This window comes from Onychostoma macrolepis, chromosome 21 (genome assembly GCF_012432095.1).
Source record: "Onychostoma macrolepis isolate SWU-2019 chromosome 21, ASM1243209v1, whole genome shotgun sequence".
NCBI lineage: Eukaryota > Metazoa > Chordata > Actinopteri > Cypriniformes > Cyprinidae > Onychostoma > Onychostoma macrolepis.
This window is the reverse complement of record NC_081175.1, coordinates 8,275,666-8,300,112: the sequence shown is the minus strand read 5'-3', so window position 1 is coordinate 8,300,112 and position 24,447 is coordinate 8,275,666. Positions and strand designations below refer to the sequence as shown.

Below are 24,447 nucleotides of genomic sequence, written 5' to 3'. Positions count from 1 at the left end.
ACATAATGAGCTGCATAATGAGCCATTTGGTCAGGTATGTGACTGAGAGGGACAAGAAAGAATGTGAGGACAAAATAAATTTATATATATATATATATTTTTTTTGCAGTTTATTAAGAATATATTTAGCTATCACAACTCATAATTTGAGATTCACTTGCAAGTGCAGTTAAACAGTTCATTAGGAACAATCAAAGCTGACTTTTTAGCTTCATTAATCCAGTCACATGATCCTTCAGAAATCATTCTAATATTCTGATTTGCTGCTCAAAAAAACATTTATTATTATTATTATTATTATTATGTTGAAAAGAGCTGAGAAGAATTTTTCTTTTCTTTTCTTTTTTTTTTTGGTGAATAGAATGTTCAGAAGAACAGCATCGTTTGTAACATGATAAATGTCTTTATCATCACTTGCGTGCTAAATAAAAGTTTTAATTTCTATATATACTGAGTCCAAGCTTTTGAATAGTTAAAATATTTCACAATATAGCTGCTTTAGCAAATACAACTTTATGTATTTTGGATCAAATAAATGCAGGCTTGGTGAGCAGAACATAATTCTTTACAAAACATTAAAGATCTTACTGTTCAAAAACTTTTGACTGGTAGTGTGTTATGTTGAAATATATAAATGAACATCACATACCTGGCATTTCCATAGTGTATATTATTTATGTGCTCTGAAGGAAATAATGACCAAAAAAAAAAAAAAAAGACATTTTGAAATTCTGGGAATATTTTTCTGAAATATTTCTCTCTGCAGATCTTCTTCCAGAAACAAAAAGTAGCCGGGATGATGGCGAGGCGATGTGGCCATTTACATTCGCGCACGCCCCACATGGATGTTTGAATCTGAGAGATCGGTGCGTGGGTGTGACCGCATTAGATATAATGAGTTGAAACCAGACATCGCGTTGGTTTCATACGGATTACTTTAACAGAGAATATTTGTTTTGGATGTGACTTACCTCATTTTTTTTTTTTTTACATTTTATTTTTACTTACCTCATTACCTGTTTATTTTTCTTTATTTTTTAAAAGCACATTGTTTTGTTGTTATTATGACTATACACAAATTAAAGTAGACCCTTTGCAATTTCAAACGATACCTTATTCTTATCTGTACAATCAAAACTCATGGAGTATTTTTAGTTCTTTTCGTGGTCATAAAGAAAATACAAGGCAGCCCGCACTGGTGATCAGAATGCAGCTACTTGTTCTTTTATTACTCATTGGCGTGTGAACTTCCCCTTTAAATAATGTGACGCTCTGCCCTCTATATGTATGACGCTACTCCTTTTAAGCGCTGTTGGAAGCAAATTAATTAAATTTAAAAAAAATTTTTTTGGAAGCGAATTAATTGCACTCTGATTCTGATCACCAGCATTTTGACACTTTCATAAGGATGCGTTAAATTTGACAAAGCAAAAATTTGACAAAAAATAAAATAAAAAAAATTGGTAATTTATTTTAACATGACATAGTTACACATTATATGTACTTATAATAATAACAGTAGATTAAGCATAATTACAATCAAATAGCCCTAAACCAAACCCTAACTCTTAACTTATATCAAGTACATGTAGTTAATTAATATTACTCCATTTGTATAGTTACACTGTAATAACATTATTTTAAAATAAAGTGTAACCAATATTTCTAAGCAAATGTTAACAAGTGTGTAGCTTTGAAAAATTGGCCCTCATCCACTTTTTTTTCTTTTGTCAAGTTTATTGGTTCAGTTTAGGTTGCAACTCAGTTCATAAATACAAACTGTATACATTAAGGTATAATAAATTTAATATAGACAGCTGACATTTATTTGCATCAATAGAGTTCTCTCTACAACCAAATATGTTTTGCATAGAATATGTGAGGATTTCCAACACTGTTACCTCCAAAAAAAATAAAAAAAAGTTTCCAGTCATCACAAAATGTTAAATGTCACTGAATTTCTGCAAAGTGGTCACCAAAAGTCTGAAAGACCAAAAAACAGGATAAAATGACAAAACCTAGACCAAAAAAACATTTAAATACCTTGGGTTTAGGCTGGGGCTCAAAACATTACAGAACTAAATACCTTGGGTTTAGGCTGCATGGGGCTCCTTTATTATATACACTAAACCCAAGGCATTTAGTTCTGTAGTGTTAGCTGTTTATGTAATCCAATATCACATTTTATTTACACATATGTTGGAGACTTCTCCAGTATAGCTGTCATACACTGAAAGCTAGGTTACGCAGAGGTGTAGTTTTTATTATCAAAAAATATATGAAACATTTTGTGCTCCTCATACAAAATCGTACATACACATTTTTCAGAAGTAATGTCTGTGTTAAGCAAAAATTGGGAGAAGAGAGGAAACTAAATGCTATATGGGTAGTTGACGTATCAATGTGTCCTATGGTGTGACAGAAAAATGTAAAAAAAAAAAAAAAAAAAAAAAATGTAAACCTCTCTCATGCTATTTGTAACTCTAAGAATGAAGATACATTTTCCTCATGTTATTGGTATGTTAAGGTTTTTTTTCTACATTTTTGCTATGTCACACCATAGGACACAGTCCAATTTTTATTTGTCAACTACCCACATATATATATATATATATATATATATATATATATATACACTCATTGCCAAAATATCGGCACCCTTGGTAAATATGATCAAAGAAGGCTGTGAAAATTAATCTGTATTGTTGATCCTTTTGATCTTTTATTTAAAACAATTCACAAAAATCTAACCTTTCATTGGATAATAAAAATTTAAAATGGGGGGAAATGTCATTATGAAATAATTTTTTTTTTTCTCAAATACACATTGGACACAATTATTGGCACCCCTAGAAATTCTTATGAGTAAAATATCTCTGAAGTATATTCCTATTCATATTCACAATTTTGAGCACTCCAGGGTGATTATGAACATGAAATTATCCAGCCATGGCTTCCTGTTTCACAGAAATATAAATAGGAGGGAAAACAAAGCCCAAATTCCCTTAATCATCCATCACAATGAGAAAAACCAAAGAATATATTTCTGATGTGCAGCAAAAGATAACTGAGCTTCACAAATTAGTGAAGTGGCTTTAAGAAAAGAGCTAGAACAGTGAAAATTCCCATTTCCACCATCAGGACAATAAAGAATTTCCAATCAAAATAAAATGTTACGAAACTGCCTGGAAGAGGATGTGTGTCTATATCGTCCTAATGCATGGTGAGGAGGAGAGTTTGAGTGGCTAAAGACTCTCCAAGGACCACAGCTGGAGAATTGCAGAAAATAGTTGAGTCTCGGGGGCAGAAAACCTTTAAAAAAAATTGTCAAACAGCACCTACATCACCACCTGTTGTTTGGGAGGGTTTCAAGAAAAATTCTCCTAGCTCATCCAAAAAAAAACTCTAGCATACTCAGTTATCAGACATGACTGGAACTTCAAATGGGACTGGCTTCTATGGTCAGATGAAACTAGAAAATGAGTTTTTTAGCAGCAAACACTCAAGATGGGTTTGGTGAACACAGGGATAAAAAGTACCCCATGTGTACAATGAAATATACCGCTGTATTTTTGATGTTGTGGGCCTATATTTCTGCTGGAGGTCCTAGACATCTTGTTTAGACATATGGCATCATGGATTCTATCAAATACCAACAGATAAAAAATCAATGTGACCGTACAATAATCCAAACACAAACCTCAAAAACAACACAAAAATGAGTCACTGAGCACAAAACCAAGCTTCTGCTGGCCATTCCAGTCCTCTGGCCTGAACCCTATAGAAAATGAGTGGGTGAACTGAAGAGAAGAAGCACCAACATGGAGCTGGGAATCTAAAGTGGTCTAGATGAAGGAATGGTCTCTGATCTCTTGTCAGGTGTTCTCTAACCTCATCAGGCATCATAGGAGAAAATTTAGAGCTGTTAAACTGGCAAATGGAGGTTTCAAAAAGTATTGAATAAAAGGGTGCCGTTAATTGTGGCCAATGTGTATAAGAGAAAAACATTTATTTCATAATGATATTTCCCTCAATTTGAAATTCTTATTATCCAATGAAAGGTTAGATTTTTGTGAATTTTTTTTAATAAAAGATCAAAAGGATCAACAATACAGATACATTTTCACAGCCTTCTTTGATCATATTTACCAAGGGTGCCAATATTTTTTGGCAATGAGTGTATATATATATATATATATATATATATATATATATATATATATTTCCTGAACACATAAATGGCTGTAGATAAAACCATTAGTTAGCACAAAAAATAATCAAACATGATATGAGCACATCAAACAACATAAGTATCTGTTCTAAAGTCCTGCTTTTAGTTGAGTCATTCAATAAAGGGAAAAAATCAAACATATGTTTTTGCTATTACCTTAAAAAAAAAAAAAAAAAAATAATTCAACACTGGGCTGTCTTGTATGTCATTGGCTTCTGTCTTTTAGTATCATGCAAGAGTTCATTACAATAGTAAACACACACACACACACACACACCACACCAAGTTTCAAATTATCCTGAAAAATCAAAAGAGAATGAATATGATTAAGCCCTTCTGTGATGCTGTGTTGTTCCCTACAGAGTTCCCAGTGTTCCTGTCTCCTTTCACTACATATAGCATTTAGTATGTTAATAGGATGTCAACAGTTGCTAGGGGCTTCAACTTTCAAACAATGATCACAGATGTCACTCCTCATTGCTTCAAATTTAGTGGTCAAGTGACAATGCATTACAGTGAGAATTAGAATTTATTATTATTATTATTTTTTTCACTTTCATATTTCAGAGAAATATTACCAATTGGAGTGTAAGATGTAATTACATAGGAGACAAGATTCAGTGTTTCATAGGGTCACTTGAGATCAACATTAAAAACAAATAAAATGATCCATTAGCATATGCAATCTGGCATACAATGTATATGTATACTATTGTTAAAAAGTTTGGGGAGGTTTACTTCAGCAATAATAATATTTAAGCAATAAATGACTTAATACAAGAATGAATAAAATAGTTAAAAATAATTAGGCAAGGATGCATTATTGATCAAAAGGGACAGTAAAGATTAATAAACATTTTTAATATTACAAAAGGTTTCTATTTTAAATAAACCTTTTTTTTTTCTTTTACATTTTATCAATCTCAGATTACTGGGGGGTGGGGTGTCATGGTTTCCACAAATACATTAAGCAGCACAACTGTATCAACATTGATAATAATAAGAAATGTTTCTTGATTTATATAGGGTAATGTGACAGTGAAGACTGCAGTAATATCTGTTGAAAGTTCAGCTTTGCAATCACTGGAATAATCACATTTTAATGTATAATTAATTATTTAGTTATTTTAAGTTGTAATAATATTTCCTTATCTTCCTTTACTGTATTTTTGATCAAATAAATGCAGCCTTGCTGAGAGTTCTTTCAAAAACATTAGAAAATCTTACAGACCTCAAATTTTGAACAGTAGTGCATATATGTGTAAAAACAATCTTGGTGTCATGCCCATGGAGTGTCTGTGTGTGTTTTTCTCCCCATGTTCCCCTCGTGACCTAGTTTCTACCTCTCGTTGAGTGTCTCATTTGATTCACCTGTGTCCCGTTCATTACCCTTGTTTAGTTTTGTATTAAAAATTGTTGTCTGTTCCTTGTTTCATTTGTCTGGTGTCGTCAGTAATACATGCTACGTCTGTGTCTCCTGCATACCCTGTGTTACCCCCTGTGTGTATAAATAAAGACTGTTCCTCATTACTCTCCATCGTCTCCGCGTTCCTCGCCTCCACGTTCCTCACCTCCTCCTAGAAGCACTGTGACACTTGAGAACTGGGAAGTATGAACGTTCAATTCCTACATCTTCAACAGCTTCTTGTTATATGACAGAATAACTAACTGCTTTGCTTTGGATGTCTCTGGTTTGTTTAGCACATTTTAGTGTTCAATTGTACAATAAGAATTTAATTTAGATTTACAAAGAAAACATCCACACATCAGGTGTTTCTCCCAATTTCAACTTTTTTTCATTGTGTGCCAAGCCAATAAAAAAAACTTTGAAACAAAATCTGAAATATTCTCTTCTCTTGAAACACAATCTGAATAATTTTCTTTATTTTCCAAATTAAAGCAGAAATCAGCACATAATGTGAGTTTGGGGTCACTGATTTCTCAACATTTATGCAATTAAGCTGCATAAAAATGTTAATTTGTGGGAGCAAAAAGTAAGTAACTTAAATGCACGTGTCCTTGTCTAAATTAAAGTGAGTGGGGTGTGCTTCTTGCCACGAGTGCATTGAATTAAGGCACAGGCGCTGTTCTTCTTTTTGAACAGAGTGGGTGTAAGGGTTTTATCCCAGTGTAAGCACAGTTTGGATATAGGTGATCACCGTCATGGGAGGACTGTAGATGTAGAACTTGAGTAGTAACACACAATTTGATGTTACAAACAGACCTCAAAACAGAAGAAAATTGTCATATTTATGTGGTGTACACAAGATGAAGCACCCACGGTACTTTCCTCAGCAAAATTAAAAAATAAAAAATAATATATATATATATATATATAATTCTCATTGAAAAAGGACTCCAAGTAAAAGCGATGTATGCATTGGAATGGTGACTGTCACGATGTGTCGAATGGTTTTCTGGTGATCACCTTGAAAGTTTCTTGTTCAAACATTGTTTTACAAAGTATTTTCATGAATCTTGACCATTGGATTCTTCAAGAGAGGAACAAGTCCTCTGTATGTACAAGTGTGTTGTAATTGTGTGGAAGGGATTTTGTGAGTATCTAGAGGCATAAGTTGCTGCTGATCTGGCAAGTGGAGCCAGTTCCTGCTAGTGATAAGAAGAGTTTTCCATTGGGACAGACACACACCTCAAAGACAGTCTGTCTAGTTCCAGAGGGGGAGGCTTTTCCCTCCGGCAGACGAAGGAGCTTGATTTTCCTGGCATCCAAGCTGATCTTAAGAGAGAAGAGAGAAGGGTTTCAAATTTATTTCATTCTTTCATATCATAGTTACATTATATAAACATTCCTTCAATTAGTTTATGCCACTTTCCATGAAAATACACACGTACAACCTCAACCTTTTTTTTTTTTTTTTTTGTATTTCTTTCATTCAATCATTCTTTCATTCATTTTCAACCATGTTACTAAAACTTGGGACACGTCTAAAAGTGTGAGTGTCATTTCTATAAACATTTACTTCAGCATCAAAATGAAATAATAATAGTTTGGGACCTTAAAAAAATATATATTTTCTGTAAATTAAAGAAAAAAAAATGAGGGAGGAAAAACTGTGTAAACACCATTATATTGTTTATGAGAATGATTTTTAGTAGTAAAGTAGTAAAGTTTTTAGCAATAATAAAATTAGTAATAAACTAATTAGTAATAAAAAATAAATAAATATAGTGTAGTAATAAATTGTAGTATTAAAATTAGCTAATAATTAAACATTTTACTGCAATGAAGTGAATAGCAATTCAAAAGATTTTCACAATTATGTTAACATGATTTTAAGACATTGGCACCTACAGTATGACTGTCTTGCTAGATACAGCAGAGAAGGTCAAGACCTCTGAGGTTGACAGGCCAAAATCACTACTTAAAACTAGCTACATTTCATGCTCGATTAATTTTGTTATATAATGAAATGTTTCTCGCTACAAATAAAGACTGATCAGATCAGTGATTTAATTTGAAAGTGCCTTATACAGTGGTAAAGTTATTATTTCCAGGTTTATTCTCCTCTTTTACCATCTTGAACTCTCAAACTGTAGTTCCAAAAAGACCAGAATTGTCATTTCATTGAACAAAACATCCCATCTCACAAGGTGTTCATCCACAGTCAAGTACTCTAACCTCTTACATCCAACCAATCATGGCAGTTTCAGTGACATAAGCACTCCAGTAAGTCTCGATTAGACATACTTTTAGCCCTTTCCCGGACCTGAACCTGTCTCATTTCTCACTTTCTATTTTTCATGAGACCCTTGAGAAAACATGTATTACCAAGGCTGGGAGAGGAGCTAGTCAAGATATAAAAAGGTAAGAGGAGTCATTACTGACAGCCTCAAGGAAGCATTCCCGTCAAATGACCTGAAACACTTTTTAAGCAGGGGTCTCAGCTGACTTCCCCAGACATCTGCTACTGAGCAAATATGAGTGAGGGAGGGATTTTTTCCCCCTCTGAGGCTGATGTGCAAATTTCCAGTCTAACTGAGGCAGAACTGTCAATGGGGCACTCAAGCCGGTGGAGGTGTCTGTTTCTCCTGGTAAAAAAGGAGTTACAAATGAAAATGCTGGAGTGGAATATGTGACAGATGGGAGAAAGTCAAGAAAGCGTAACCTGATACTACGAGAGCTGATTCAAACCTGGGCCTTTGTCCTCAGTGAGATTTGTTTAACTATCAATCTGCAAGTCAAATGGCAAATCCCAGGGGAGTAGCAGTTATTATAAATGAGGACATGTCCCCCATCACTGTTTTAGAAATTTCTGTAACTAAAGGATAATTGTAACTCTTTGCTCATTTCTTTAAAATATTTTTCTACTAAAGCTTTGAAATTCATGACTTTAATGTCAGCAGATATTAGCTGTGCTAATTAAATTTTCTAACTTATGTTGAACACAATTAAAATAGAATTACACAAAGCACTGATATTCGGAATATATATCTCATTTTAGTTTCATTCATTTAAAAACATAACGATTATTTAACAGATCATTTGTTACCATGGACCATAAAACCAGTCATAAGGGTCAATTTTTTCGAAACTGAGACTTATACATAATATGAAAGCTGAATAAATAAGCTTTCCATTGATGTATGGGTTGTTATGTAAGGACAACATTTGGCCGAGATACAACTATTTGAAGATCTGGAATCTGAGGGTGCAAAAAAAATCTAAATATTGAGAAAATCGCCTTTAAAGTTGTCCAAATTAAGTTCTTAGCAATGCATATTACTAATCAAAAAACAAGTTTTGATATATTCACAGTAGGAAATTTACAAAATATCTTCATGGGACATTTACTTAATATCCTAATGATTTTTGGCATAAAATAAAAATCAATAATTTTGAGCCATACAATGTAGTTTTGGCTATTGCTACAAACATACCCCAGCGACTTAAGACTGGTTTTGTGGTCCAGGGTCACATTTATCAACACATCACCAGTCTGTACAATTTAATCATGGATATTTATGTCAGATAACTGTCATCTAGATGTGTTAAAGCATGAATGTTTAACCCTCTGGTGCTCTTTTGACCGGAAAATGTTCTGTTTTGAATTTTTAAAAATCACAGCTTCATTGGAATGGTACGAAACTTGGTGAATTTTATGGCATTTAGAATGTGAACACACACAAAAAATTGAGGGCTTGATTCGAGCTGGCTAAGTGGTCGTAAAAAAAAAAAAGTCACACTTGTGCTCTTCGGGCAAAAATGACCGACCATAGGAAATGAAAGGGAAATTGACAAAACCACAAAAATCTGCATATTTTTGTGTGTACAATCTACAAATCTGCCACAATGCAGAAAAAAGTATACAGCAATGACGGGGTGAAACTCTAAAACATTGAGAGTGCAAAACCACCACATCCACTCACACACACACACACACACACACACACTTATACACACACACACCTATGAACTGGTGTGACTGTAACAGCAAATATATAAAATAAAAGCAATAATTCAACTACAATGCAGTAAAAAAGTGGACAGCAAGGAAAGGGTTACACTCTGAAACATCAAGAGTGCAAAACAGGCACATCCACTCACACACACAAATACACATTCAAATGAATTGGTATGGTTATAACCATATAGCCATAACAACTCAGAAAACTGAAACAAGAGGCTGAAATAAGATCAGACCAAGAAGGACTCAGCTCTGATAAAACATTCCTGTTCATTTTTGTTACTTTTTATAGAATTTTAATATTTTGTGTAACAAAATGCTTTCTCTGTGTTCAGGTTTGACTGTAGTAATAATACTTCAAAAACTGACGCTTTAAAGCAACATTTCAAACCAAAAAAAATCTAAACCTTTACAAAAAGTTGTCTTTGAAAATGTCTAAATATATATCCAAACCCAAAACGTAATAAAAATAAGTATTTATGTCTAAAAACAATTAGAGAATTTATAGGCCTTTTATATAGAGCTACATGGGAATCAATGGGCTAAACCATGGAATTGCAGATGTTTTTCTTATTTTACTCCCACCAGATGGCACTAATCTGGTTTTAAAGGCATTGGCTCTATTTTAACAAGAAATGCTGCCATAATTGAAAAGTAATAGAAAATATTTGAAAAAAAAAAGTATTAATTTCAATGGGAAAATTTGATCATAATTATTGCATAAATATTAATTAGTACCATGAAATTCTCTCAAAATAAAAAATAAAAAATATTATTAAACAAAAATATGTTACATTGATTTTACTGGGGGGGAGGAAAGTTACATTTTAGGTGTCCGGTCACTTTTGACCATAAAGATAACAAGTGTGACTCCCAAATAAGGAGCACCAGAGGGTTAAGTAAATGCCTGATTCCCTCTGAACATGAGAAGGAGATAATATGGATGTCAAAAGAGCACTTGTTTTGATGACAACCGATGGCAGATGGAAGTGTCACAACTCAGAGTACATTAACTACAGCATCAGGCCCACTGGCAGTAACAGCATCAGCAGAGAATGAAGGACAGTTACCTCTCCGTCTTTCGACTCCAGGCGTAAATCGCTCCTACAAGTTGCTTGGAAATCACCTGCGTCAGCTTCTATTTTCACTCCTTTAGGCGCCTCCATGTATAGCGAACGTGTAGGAGACTCCAACCTGAGCAGAAGACAATATCACAAGGTATATTATCTACATAAGACCTTCAAATTAGTTCAAAAAAGCCCAAAAATGTTGTAGCAATGAAGCTGATGATTTCAAAGGAGAGCTTTGCAAAGTAAACAATTTCCTGGAAAAAAAAATGCAAATTATGCCATTTGATTTTGATCACACACACACACGCACGCACGCACACACACACACACACACACACACACGTACGCACACACCACAGTGCTGCTTGAAGGTTTGTGAACCCTTTAGATTATACATACATATATATATATATATATATATATATATATAATTATTATTTCTGCATAATTATGACATCATTGATGTTCAATTGTTAAAAGTAGACAAAGAGAATCCAAACAAGCAAATGAGATAACATTTCTTTGTCATTTTTTTTTTTTTTTTAAATTTAGGAAAATGATCTAATATTACATATCTGTGAGTAGCAAAAGTATGCGTATCTAGTAATCTAGGATTAGCAGCTAATTTGAAGGTGAAATTACAGTTCATCTGTTCAGAAATGCTTTTTTTTTTTTTTTTAGAAATGGGATGTCAATCAGATGTCAGTGTCTGCCCTGTTTTATTTATAACAGGGGCCCGTTCTTCGTACCTCACTAACTCAGTTTGCTGGATTTCATTGTTGACGATTTGGCATGATCTTGGATTGTTTGGTTCTTCAAAGCTCATCCCGGAGTTGCTGTCATAGCAACAGGTCCATTAGCTTAAACCTACTCGGAAGCAGGCTTATTTCATGTAAACAGGATTAGATTGCATCTTTTTAAGTGGAACTGATGCTTAAAATCTGTCCCAGCCACTGCTACTTTATTACAAGAGTACCCTACTGATCCAGGGACAATAATTTAAAATAATAATAATTTAAAACTTAATTTGAAAATAATATAATAATGTTGTGTAGTCTGTAATACTATAGACACAGCCAGTTTTATTCATTGAAATATTTATTTGTGATAAAATAATTACTTTATGACTGTATTAATGTCATGAATCTGGTCCGTGACTTTCTGTCCGATTGTCACCAGAGGTCTCGTTCGTCCCGTAACAGAATACTCGGCCACACAAGGATCCAGCGGATTCTCAAGTGGCCACTGGCCAGGTATGGACATTGCAAGACTGTTATTAGCCCTTGAACAGGGCACACGATCGCTCGAGGACTATATTCAAGAGTATTTGAACATTGCTTATTATTCTGATCTGCCGGACTGTGTTTTGACAGACTTTTTCTGTGAGGGTGTAAATCAACTGCTGAAATCTAAGCTCATTCACAAGGGTCCGCGTTCGTCACTAAGTCAGTTTGTGGATTATGCTTTATTGGCTGTTGGCTCTTTGTTTACTGTATACCGTCTATGCCTGTAATGTGGCTGCTGAGTTTAGTCAACCACAAGCTCCGGGATATTCAAGTTTACTGATCGCTACTCCGGTGATTCAACCCGCTCATGAAATGGTGGCTGCACCGGAGCGTGTTCACAAAATGGCGGCCACAACAACATCCCATCACATCATTGCTGCCATTCATGAGTCAAGTCAAGCCACATTTGATCTTCATGAATCAAGTCAAGTCACAGTTGATCTTTATGAGCCAAGTCACAGTTGATCTTCATGAGCCAAGTCACAGTTGATCTTCATGAGCCAAGTCAAGTCACAGCTGATCTTCCAGAGTCTCATCACATCTCAGCTGATCTTCCAGAGTCTCGTCACGTCTCAGCTGATCGTCCAGAATCAAGTCACGTCTCAGCTGATTGTCCAGAGTCACGTCACAGCTGATCGTCCAGAGTCACATCACGTCACAGCTGCTCATCCAGAGTCACGTTATGTCACAGCTGCTCATCCAGAGTGACGTTGTAACGCTCAGCCTAGATAAGGCAGGCTACACAAATAAATAACCAGTGTGTTCGAATGAATGCAGGCACAATAAATAACCAACAAAACAAGGAATAAATGCCAACCCAGAGTGTATTATACAAGAAGACATAGAAAGAAATATGGTATGTAAAAGTATGTATGCAATTGAAAATGTCCGTAAAAGTCCATTGGTGTGTGTGTATGTTTCGGTGAAATATCTCCCTCTTATGTGGCCGTGCTACAACGTCACATCACAGCTGATCATCCACAGTCTTGTAATGTCCTGTCTGTCACACCCAAATATTCAAGGTCAGTGGCACTCGCTGCTGTTTTCCTCGAAACAATGGTGCCTGCTGCAGTTTCTCCAGAGGTGGCAGCACATGCAGCAGGACCTCCCAAAGCGGCGGTGCTCGCTTCAGCACCTTGCGTGGTAGTGGCGCCCAGAAATGTACTTTCCGCAAGTCATGTCATGGTCGAAGTAACCATAGATGAACACTGTACCTGTCCTGTTAAGGAGGATGTTAATAAACTCTACCTGTCTCCTGATGTTACTATTGTAGAACCTCCAGAGGAGGCGGCATCCGCAGCAGGATCCATCTGTGAACTCTCTGCCTGTCCTGTCACGGCTATGGAAGCCGTCTGCGAATCCTCGTCCTGTCCTGTCACGGCTATGGAGGCTGTCTGCAAGTTCTCTGCCTGTCCTGTCACAGCTTTGGAGGCCGTCTGCAAATCCTCGTCCTGTCCTGTTACGGCTAAGGAGGCTGTCTGTGATCTCTCTGCCTGTCCTGTCACAGCTGTGGAGACCGCTTATGAACTATTGTCCTGTCCCGACCCAGCCAAGGAGGTTGCCTCTGAACTCTCAGCCTTGTCTCTCACATCTGAGGATGCTGTCTGTGAATTTCCTGACTGTTTTGCTGTGGCTACAAGGTCCGTTCAGGAACTCTCATCCCTACCTGTCACTGCCATGGAAACCTTAAATGAACTTTCTGTATGCCCTGTTAACCCTGTCATTGCCAAAGAGACCATTAGTGAAAAGTCTGTCTGTCCATTTCCAGCCAATGAGTTTAATCCTGAGCTATCTGTGTGTCCAGTTTTGACCAATGAGCCTGAGAATGAGTCTGAGTATGATTTATCTTACTGTCGAGTTTCTGTCATTGAACTGTCTGCTTCTGAAAAGAGATTGTGTTCATCCCTCCTGGGGTGGTGCCGCTCTTCTCTCTAGAAATATGGCACATAGTCTTAGAGTTCGTATTTGACTAACTGGGGCCCAGGTCAGGAAGCAGACAGACTGGCTAAACCGACCGTCTGCTAGCTGCCTCACGTCACAGAAGTCAGTTAACTCTCAGTACATAGAAACTTTTTCACCTTGATATCACACTATAGAGACTGTGTCTGTTCCCCAAACTAGAAAATACAGAAAACATCCAAATGTTCAACAAATAAAAAAACAATATAATACAGATAAACACATGATAAAGCTTGGCTTATTGAATATTAGATCCCTTTCTTCAAAAGCACTTTTTGTAAATGATATGTTCACTGACCATAAACTAGATGTGCTTTGTTTGACAGAAACCTGGCTAAAACCAGATGATTACATTACTTTAAACGAGTCTACACCCCAAGATTGCTGTTACAAACATGAACCGCGTCCAAAAGGTAAAGGGGGAGGTGTTGCTACAATTTATAGCAATATTTTCAGTATCTCTCAGAGGTCGGGTTTCAAGTATAATTCGTTCGAAGTAATGGTGCTTCATATAACGTTATCCATAGAAACAATTAGTAATGATAAATCCCCTGTGATGTTTGTACTGGCTACTGTATACAGGCCACCAGGGCACCATACAGACTTTATTAAAGAATTTTCTGATTTTCTATCGGAGTTAGTGCTGACTGCACTAATTGTTGGTGATTTTAATATCCATGTTGATAATGAAAAAGATTTGTTGGGATCAGCATTTATAGACATTCTAAACCCTATTGGTGTTAAACAACACGTGTCAGGACCTACTCATTGTCAAAATCATACTCTAGATTTAATACTGTCACATGGAATTGATGTCAGTGGCATTGAAATTTGGCAGCAGAGTGATGATATCTCAGATCATTATCTAGTCTCCTGTATATTCCATATAGCTAAAGCTGTAAAGCCAACTCCTTGTTACAAATATGGTAGAACCATTACCTCTACCACAAAAGACTGCTTTATAAATAATCTTCCTGACTTATCTCAGTTCCTCAGCATATCCAATAGCTCAGAACAACTTGATGATGTAACAGGAACTATGGACTCTCTCTTTTCTAGCACTTTAGATACGGTTTCTCCTTTACGCTTAAGGAAGATTAAGGATAAAAGTCCAACACCGCGGTATAATGAGCACACTCGCACCCTAAAGAGAGCAGCCCGGAAAATGGAGCGCAGCTGGAGGAAAACTAAACTAGAGGTATTTCGTTTAGCTTGGCGGGAAAGTACCCTATCCTACAGAAAAGCATTAAAAACTGCTAGATCTGATTACTTTTCGTCTCTTCTAGAAGAAAACAAACATAACCCACTAAATTAATGAAAATAAAGCATCAACAGGTGTTGCCATTTCCCAAGAGCATAGCAGTAATGACTTTATGAACTACTTTACTTCCAAGATCGATACTATCAGAGATAAAATTGTATCCTTGCAGCCGTCAGCTACAGTATCGCATAAGATAGCGCACTATAGATTCCCTGAGGAACAATTCCATTCATTCTCTACTGTAGGAGAGGAAGAATTGTATAAACTTCTTAAATCATCTAAACCAACAACGTATGTTAGACAATATCCCATCTAAACTACTAAAAGAGCTGCTTCCAGAAGTCATAGATCCTCTTTTGGCTATTATTAATTCATCATTGTCATTAGGATATGTCCCCAAAAACTTCAAATTGGCTGTTATTAAGCCTCTCATTAAGAAACCACAACTAGACCCCAAAGATCTAGTTAATTACAGACTGATCTAAAATCTCCCTCTTCTGTCAAAGATACTAGAAAAGGTAGTATCCTCACAATTATATTCCTTCTAAGAGAAAAATGATATCTGTGAGGAATTCCAGTCAGGATTTAGATCGTATCATAGTACTGAGACTGGTCTCATTAGAGTTACAAATGACCTGCTTCTATCATCTGATCGTGGTTGTATCTCTTTATTAGTTCTACTGGATCTTAGCGCTGCGTTCGACACTATCAACCACAACAGTCTTTTGAATAGACTAGAAAACTTTGTTGGCATTAGTGGAAGTGCCTTAGCATGGTTCAAATCGTACTTATCTGACAGCCATCAGTTCGTAGCAGTGAATGAAGAGGTATCATATCGATCACAAGTGCAGTATGGAGTACCTCACGGCTCAGTACTAGGGCCGTTACTTTTCACGCTTTACATGTTACCCTTGGGAGATATTATCAGGAGACATGTTGTTAGCTTTCACTGTTATGCTGATGATACTCGGCTCTATATTTCCTCACGGCCCGGTGAAACACACCAAATTGAGAAACTAACGGAATGCATAGTCGATATAAAAAAACTGGATGATGAGTAATTTTTTACTGCTAAATTCTGAAAAAACAGAGGTGTTAATTATCGGACCTAAAAACCCCACATGTAATAACCTAGAACATTATCTAACACCTGATGGCTGCTCTGTCAATTCTTCTTTATCAGTCAGGAACCTAGGTGTGCTGTTTGATAGCAATCTTTCATTTGAAAGCCATGTTTCTAGCATCTGTAAAACTGCGTTTTTTCATCTCAAAAACATATCTAAATTGCGACCTATGCTCTCAACATCAAATGCAAAAATGTTAATTCATGCGTTTATGACCTCAAGGTTAGACTATTGTAATGCTTTATTGGGTGGTTTTTCTGCACGCTTGATCAACAAACTACAGTTGGTCCAAAATCTATGACCATATTAGCCCGGTTCTGTCAACACTGCACTGGCTCCCTATCAAACATCGGATAGATTTTAAAATCTTGTTAATTACTTATAAAGCCCTGAATGGCTTAGCTCCTCAGTACTTGAGCGAGCTCTTATAACACTATAGTCCTCCACGTCCACTGCGTTCTCAAAACTCTGGCCGTTTGATAATACCTAGAATATCAAAATCGACTGCGGGCGGCAGATCCTTTTCCTATTTAGCACCCAAACTCTGGAATAATCTACCTAACTGTTCGGGAGGCAGACACACTCTGTAAGTTTAAATTTAGATTAAAGACCCATCTCTTTAGCCTGGCTTACACATAACACACTAATACGCTTCTATAATTCAAATCCGTTAAAGGATTGTTAGGCTGCATTAATTAGATCAACCAGAACCGGGAACACTCCCCATAACACACAATGTACTCGTTACATCGTAAGTAGAATGGCATCTACGCTAATATTTGTCTGTTTCTTTCCTATTCTGTTTCTCAGTCCGTATCCGATCAGATGGTGGATCAGCACCAAGAGATGATGTCTACAGCCCTGATTGTCAGCAGAGACCAGGACACCTAGATGAGCCCCAGAGACATATCCCCAGCAAAGACCTCGATTAAAATACAATAAAACTAAAAATATAACAAAATTACTAAAAAAATAATAAAATACCTAACTACATAATACTAGTATTGTTAGAAATTGCAACAAAATAAAAAATAGAAATATAAACTTTTGAACTGCGGGTTTCGTCTGGCCAGAGGAGAACTGGCCCCCCGACTGAGCCTGGTTTCTCCCAAGGTTTTTTTTCTCCATTCTGTCACAGAGGGAGTTTTGGGTCCTTGACGCTGTTACCTCTGGCTTGCTCAGTTGGGGACACTTAATTTTCTAGTGATTATCGCCGATTTGATTGCACAGATACTATTTAAACTAAACTGAGCTAGACAATGACATCTCTGCATTCAATAATGAAATGCCTTTAACTGAAAATTGAGTGTTTAATCTTACCATTATACATTACTGACACTCTATCCTCCAATTTGATACTGTTAAGTGCTTTGACACAATCTGTATTGTTAAAAGCGCTATATAAATAAAGGTGACTTGACTTCTGCTTCTGTCAATGCCCTGTTTTTTGATCTGGTTTTATCCAAACAATTTTTAACAACAGGGGATTGTAAATCACACAATTTTAGTAAAAGTCAATGACTGGGAGACTTGAATGTTGCATTGAAAATCTGTTATGTACATAAGCATATCCAAAATGTAAAAGGTGGCCATCTGTCCAGTTTTAGGCCAGATAGTCTGGATTTGAAATACCATGGCTGTTTACCAGTGCAGCCGGACACTTGTTTGCTCTCCTTTTAAGATCACCACTATTTAATACTTTATTCAGTGGTGTATAATTAATAAATAAATTGATTAAAACATAGGCTAAACTTAACCTAATATTAAATGGTGTACATTGTTGACACAATATTGTCAATATCGACTGTTTTTTCTCCAAAATAGTTGGCAGGGGGGTTGGCAGACAGGGGCCACTTGTGCTTTTAGGCCGGGGGCACAATTTTAAAATTCAACTCAACCTACTTTAAGTATTATTCATTCCGCCATTTTTCACCATGTCATGTATCACTGCAATCTCTAGAAGTAATCTATAACAATTTCAACTTAAATAAATGTTTCATCATGTCGGAGCAGCCACAATACCACTGTATAACTGATGTAGGCTTATGTCCCTACTGAAAACAAAACAATAAAACCATCACAGAAAATGTTTATGGTTTCCACTACAAATACCATTACAAACATTACAAACCATCAACTTTTAACTACTAAAGCCATTAAAAAATTGTTTTCTGTAGTGTGTTTTGGGACATATTCCATTAGGATTTTTTGGTTTGAACAAGCCACCAATAGAAGATGACCAATTACCAGTAGAGACCAACAGGGTCCATTACAGTTTCCAGTAAAACCATTAAAATTTTTAATGGTGTCTATTGTTTTTTTCATCAATATATTAATTTATTTCAAAATTAATATAAATGTTTTATTTTTATTTGAAATATTCCCAAAATATATCATGAAATATCTCGATTCTCCAATATGTGTATGTTATAAGTAAATGCATTTTGCACCTTTATAGATTATGTTAGATGATCTATAATGGGCGATGGGCAAAGCAGCCTAATAGTGTAATCTATTAACTTTGCATAAAAATCCGTCTTTTTACTTAAGTACCAGATATGTGTGTCATAGCATAACATATTTTCTGTCAGGACCACTATCGTCAATGATAAGATAAGATAAAATAAGATAAACTTTATTGTCCCGAAGGAAATTTGCTTTAGACACATACAATACGATATCTCTGCTGCTCTACACGAACAACACACCACACACATACAATACATGTAACAACCTGTCTCTGCCCCTCCCCACAATACACAGCGAACAGCCAAACTGCACCCAACCCACCATGCAACACACCACCAATCATCGTTTGCACACCCAGATGCGTTGAGAACAAAACAAACAAACAAAAATAAATAAATAAAAATAAATAAATAAAAATAACATTATAATTGTTGACCTCTAGCTAACTTATCATTTAATGCTTTAATGGACAGTGGGACAAAGGAGTTCTTAAAACGTTTAAGCCTACACTGAAGAACTCTGAAGCGTCTTCCCGAGGGAAGAAGTTGGTACTCAGAGTGGAGGACATGAGTGGGATCTGAAATAATTTTTTGAGCCTGTGTAATAACTGTTTCTTCAAAAATAGCCTGAAGTGTAGGATGCTGCTTAACTCCCAGAATTTTCATGGCTCTCTGTGTTAGGCGTGTAATCTTGGCTTTCAAGTGTGCACTGAGATTGCCAAACCAGGCTGAGATGCGATATCGAAAAATGCTCTCGATTACAGCATGATAAAAGAGAAGCAACACTTTCTGGTTAACACCAAAGACCCTCAACCTACGAAGAAAATACAATCGCTGTTGGACCCTAATGCACACATTTTCAACCTGAACACTCCATGTCAGTTTATTATCAATGTGGATGCCCAGATATCTGTAAGAGTCCACCTGGGCTATATTCTGACCATTAATGACCACTGGTAAGTGGTCTCCGATGGACCTGGGGTTAGTGCTGGGCGGTATGACCAAAAATTTATATCACGGTATTTTTCAAAATTATACCGGTTTCACGGTATATGACGGTATTTATTTTTTTCATGTATGACCGGGTGTTAACCACATTTTGTACTGATTGAGAGAGGAAAAACTGCAGTTGATTGACTCAGTTGATAGAATGCCCTATTTTACTGTCATGATGAGCGAATATTGTAGAAAAATTCCACACTAAATAGTGACTAAACACGACTCATTAATAGCCTGCATGTTAACCAGGAGTCACTCTCATTTATAATCGCGACATCGCCTGATAAAATCAACATGCATCTAACGTTACACTAAAGAGTGGCTATGCGGTGGTTTTGGCTATATTACTTTTTTGTCTCATGCAGTGCACTGCCTGCGTCTGAGTAACAAACAAAAAAAAAAAAAAAACCAAACAAAAAAGTGCATAATATTAACATACGAACTATGCTCATATTTATAACTCCAAACAGTCAGTTAGCAGCAGGTGCTTGGAAACCCTGTTTTGTACTCATTTATTGACGAGTCTGCTGCGGTACGGCCAGCTGAATGCGGTGCTTCGCTGCCGCTCGCTGCACAGAACAGACGCCGAGAGAGGCGACACTGCGCTGGGAGTCAGATCTCGCGCAACGCGGGGCAGCACTGGAGACATCTTCCAACTGAACCATAGCTAAGGTTTATCCAAAAAAGTCGCTAGGTTTGTCAGTTTGTATGTTCTATGTAAAAAAAGCCGCTAAAAGGGTCTGAAAGTTGCTAAATATAGTGCTAAAGTCACGCTCGTGTGTGTGAGACGCGGGAGCTGATGGTAGCGGGCGGTGGATATTGTGGATGAGTTCTTCTGTGTCATCACGTTCTACTAGTTCTACAGCTTCAGAACTTTCACGCTTAGTAACACATACAGCTGCGTTCTTGCCACAATGCAATAGTGAAAAGAAACCCCTCTCAAACATGTCGCGTTCCGAACGTTATTTAAATGACACCGGTATTGCGGTATTTTAAAAATTCATATCATAAGAAAAATAAACACCGGTATTCGGTATGAACCGGTATACCGCCCAGCACTACCTGGGGTCAAACATCATCTCCACTGTTTTTTTTATGTTAATACTGAGAAAATGTTTATCACACCACTGGGCAAAGTTTTGAACCTCATGTTTGTAAGTAATAACATCTGATGTTCCAGATATAAGACCTAAGATAGCAGTGTCGTCAGAGAACTTGATCATGTAATTATTATCAGCACTGCATGTACATTTATTAGTATATAATGTGAACAGGACTGGAGAACTGACACACCCCTGTGGGGCGCCAGTGCTGATAATCGTAGATTCAGACAACATCCTGTTCACCCTAACCTGCTGGCTACGATTGGTCAGAAATGAGTAGAACCACTTAATAATAAAGGGACTGACATTCATCCGCTGCATTGTTTTCAGAAGAATATGAGGCTGCAAGGTATTAAAGGCTGAGCTAAAATCTACAAACAACAGTCTAGCATATGCCCTAGGATTCTCAAGATGTTTAGTCACTAGGTGCACTAAACTGTTGATAGCATCATCAGTGCCTCTTTGACGTTTATATGCGAACTGATAGGGATCTAACTGTGGACATACTTCCAGTTTTAATTGGCTCATGATGAGCTTTTCCATACACTTCATCACAACAGAAGTTAAGGCAATAGGTCTAAGATCATTATTCGCCTGTGGACAAGCTTTTTTAGGAACAGGGTTAATGATTGCCTTTTTCCATAGATTTGGCACAATATGATGATTGACAATTAGCATACAGTTTGGATTGGCGGTATGGTTCTGTTCTGGGCAAGAACTCCCTGCGCATCCATGCAGCCTAGCATGGATGGGAGCAGGGAGAGAAGTGATAACCCCCCAGGGTAAACAGAACAGAACCAACAAAAGTATGCAGATATCGTTAAAGTTCAGTAATTTTTGTACATTTTAGAATTAGTCTAGAATTAACTAACGCTTCACTTGATTTTAATACGACTGACTTTGTATTTAATGTGAATTTAATAAAAAAAAAACAATTAAAAAATTAAGTTACTAATTAGTCTATAACACTTTCATTGTACAAAAAGAGTGCAAAGAACGTTTACATTATCAAAGAACATTTTCACTTCAGTCCAGCGAGTTCAAGCACTCTCAAAAATTATTATTTAATTCAGAAATAGGCCTAATGCTGATGCGAAATGTTTACAAACATCATAATAAACACTGTAAACATAGCTAGGCAATTTTAGCCAAAAACTCTTTACCAAACACCAATGACTTGCACATAGACTATATGGACAAACGTCTTGGGAAACCCCCTTCTTTAGAACAGAAAAAGGCACTTCCAAAACTGTGGCAACAAAGATGGAAACATAGTTCATGTATTTAAAAATTGTATTTCCATCTCTGTTGCAACAGTTTTGGAAGTGTCTAAAATGACTGTACCCATATGTACAAGTCATTTTTGTTCGGTAAAGAGTTTTTGGCTCAAGATCTGCATTTAAAGTCACACCAGAGGTGTTCAGCTTGGATTAGGACTTGGCTTTCTGCAGACCAGTCAAGTTCTTCCACACTGACTAAATCAATCATTTCTTTTTGAACCTTGCCTTATACACAGAGGCATTGTCATGTTAGAATAGAAACGGGTACTGTCCAAACTGTTGCTTTAAAATTAGAAGCACACAATTCCCTAGAATATCATTATATGCTTAAACATTAAGATTTGTACTCATGGAATTTACTAAAGTAGTCAAACCTGCTCATTAGAAGGGGGTGACCCAATACTTTTGGAAATATAGTGTATGTCAACATGTCAATCAATTAAATGATACGTTTAATATGAAACTAAAACAGACACTATGTGGCTCCAAATCACTGTCTTGACGAGTGAGTTCAATCCGGATTCCTTTAAATAGGTAATTCTGATAAAGAAAACACCACTACTTGTTGCCTCGGTGCAGCTGTGTAATTGTGTTATTTAAAAAAAATAAAATAAAAAATATTTTCATGACAAAATTATCAAAAAGATGGCAGGTAGGGGACATGATCGGGGGAGCATGAGCAGTAATGGTGTTTTAGTTACCAGCATAACCTATTTGAAGGAATCCGGATCATTATTATACTATATAGTAGTAAAATGCATGTGAACAGTAGCCTACTTTTTTATCAGTTCATCAGCAATATTCAGGAAATAATAGATATTGCCCTGCCACCCCAGTCCCTGTTGGGCAAAGAGTCGAAATGATCACTTGTTTGTGCTTCGTGAACACTCTCGCCTTGCACGGCGGCACCATTGCGCTGCAAAGATGTACTGGGAGAAGCGCAATTATTAGACGACTGATTGTCATTTCCAAAAGGCAAATACTCCCCTTCAGAGTCAGAATCGGCAAATAGACATTTGGCGATTTTCTCTCACAAATCTCACAATTTACTCACACGCAATGAACTGAACTGCTTCCGCATCAATGACACGATAGCTCACTTGCTCTGCTATTTCCTCGAACATGGGTTCGTTTGCTGAAGACAAGCAGACTAAGGACATGGATTACTGGAACCATGTCCTGTGGTCTGATGAGACCAAGATAAACTTATTTGGTTCAGATGGTGTCAAGCGTGTATGGGGGCAACCAGGTGAGGAGTACAAAGACAAGTGTGTCTTGCCTACAGTCAAGCATGGTGGTGGGAGTGTCATGGTCTGGGGCCGCATGAGTGTTGCCGGCACTGGGGAGCTACAGTTCATTGAGGGAACCATGAATACCAACATGTACTGTGACATGCTGAAGCAGAGCATGATCCCCTCCCTTCGGAGTTTGGGCAGCAGGGCAGTATTCCAACATGATAACGACCCCAAACACACCTCCAAGATGACCACTGCCTTGCTAAAGAAGCTGAGGGTAAAGGTGACGGACTGGCCAAGCATATCTCCAGACCTAAACCCTATTGAGCATCTGTGGGGCATCCTCAAACGGAAGGTGGAGAAGCGCAAGTTTTCTAACATCCACCAGCTCTGTGATGTCGTCATGGAAGAGTGGAAGAGGACTCCAGTGGCAACCTGTAAAGCTCTGGTGAACTCCATGCCCAGGAGGGTTAAGGCAGTGCTGGAAAATAATGGTGGCCACACAAAATATTGACACTTTGGGCCCAATTTGGACATTTTCACTTAGGGGTGTACTCACTGTTGTGACAAACCAGTTTAAGGAAACAGAACCTTTTACACTTCCGCCAGGTATGAGACATAATCCTTATTATTCTTTTATCATTATTCTTTTGCTTTTATTCAGCCATTATCAGCCTTTATACTGGCAATAAAACGTTTACCAAGCTACATCGCTTCAATCCCAGTATACATTTACCCAACTATTATCAAAAGTATTTCTAAATAAATACAACAAAACATTTTCTTGCGATCTTACGTGAAGTAGACTATTATATATATGACAAAATGCATTATGAAGAAGAATTGGACCTGTTCTGCAGGTGCATTGGAGCTAATATTAGCATCATGCTTCATAAGACAATTTATGAGATTAATAGTACACTTTTACTCAGAACTCACTTCAAACTACCATCAAGTGTTTGTAATAACTTCCTTTTACGATCACATGTGGAATTTGGTCATTTA

General features: G+C 36.7%; 1 protein-coding gene across 4 annotated transcripts in view; it reads right to left on the bottom strand.

The window, feature by feature from the left end:
• Positions 1 to 6,068: 6,068 nt before the first annotated feature.
• Positions 6,069 to 24,447, bottom strand: part of sgcd (sarcoglycan, delta (dystrophin-associated glycoprotein)) — a 364,688-nt gene continuing 346,309 nt past the window's right edge. For all 4 annotated transcript variants that reach the window (XM_058758921.1, XM_058758924.1, XM_058758923.1 and 1 more), the window contains 2 exons: positions 10,728 to 10,851; positions 6,069 to 6,968 (listed from right to left, as the gene is read on the bottom strand). In XM_058758921.1, coding sequence (XP_058614904.1) covers positions 6,795 to 6,968; positions 10,728 to 10,851 — 298 coding nt within the window. In that variant the 3' untranslated portion in view covers positions 6,069 to 6,794. The remainder of the gene's footprint in view (positions 6,969 to 10,727; positions 10,852 to 24,447) is intronic.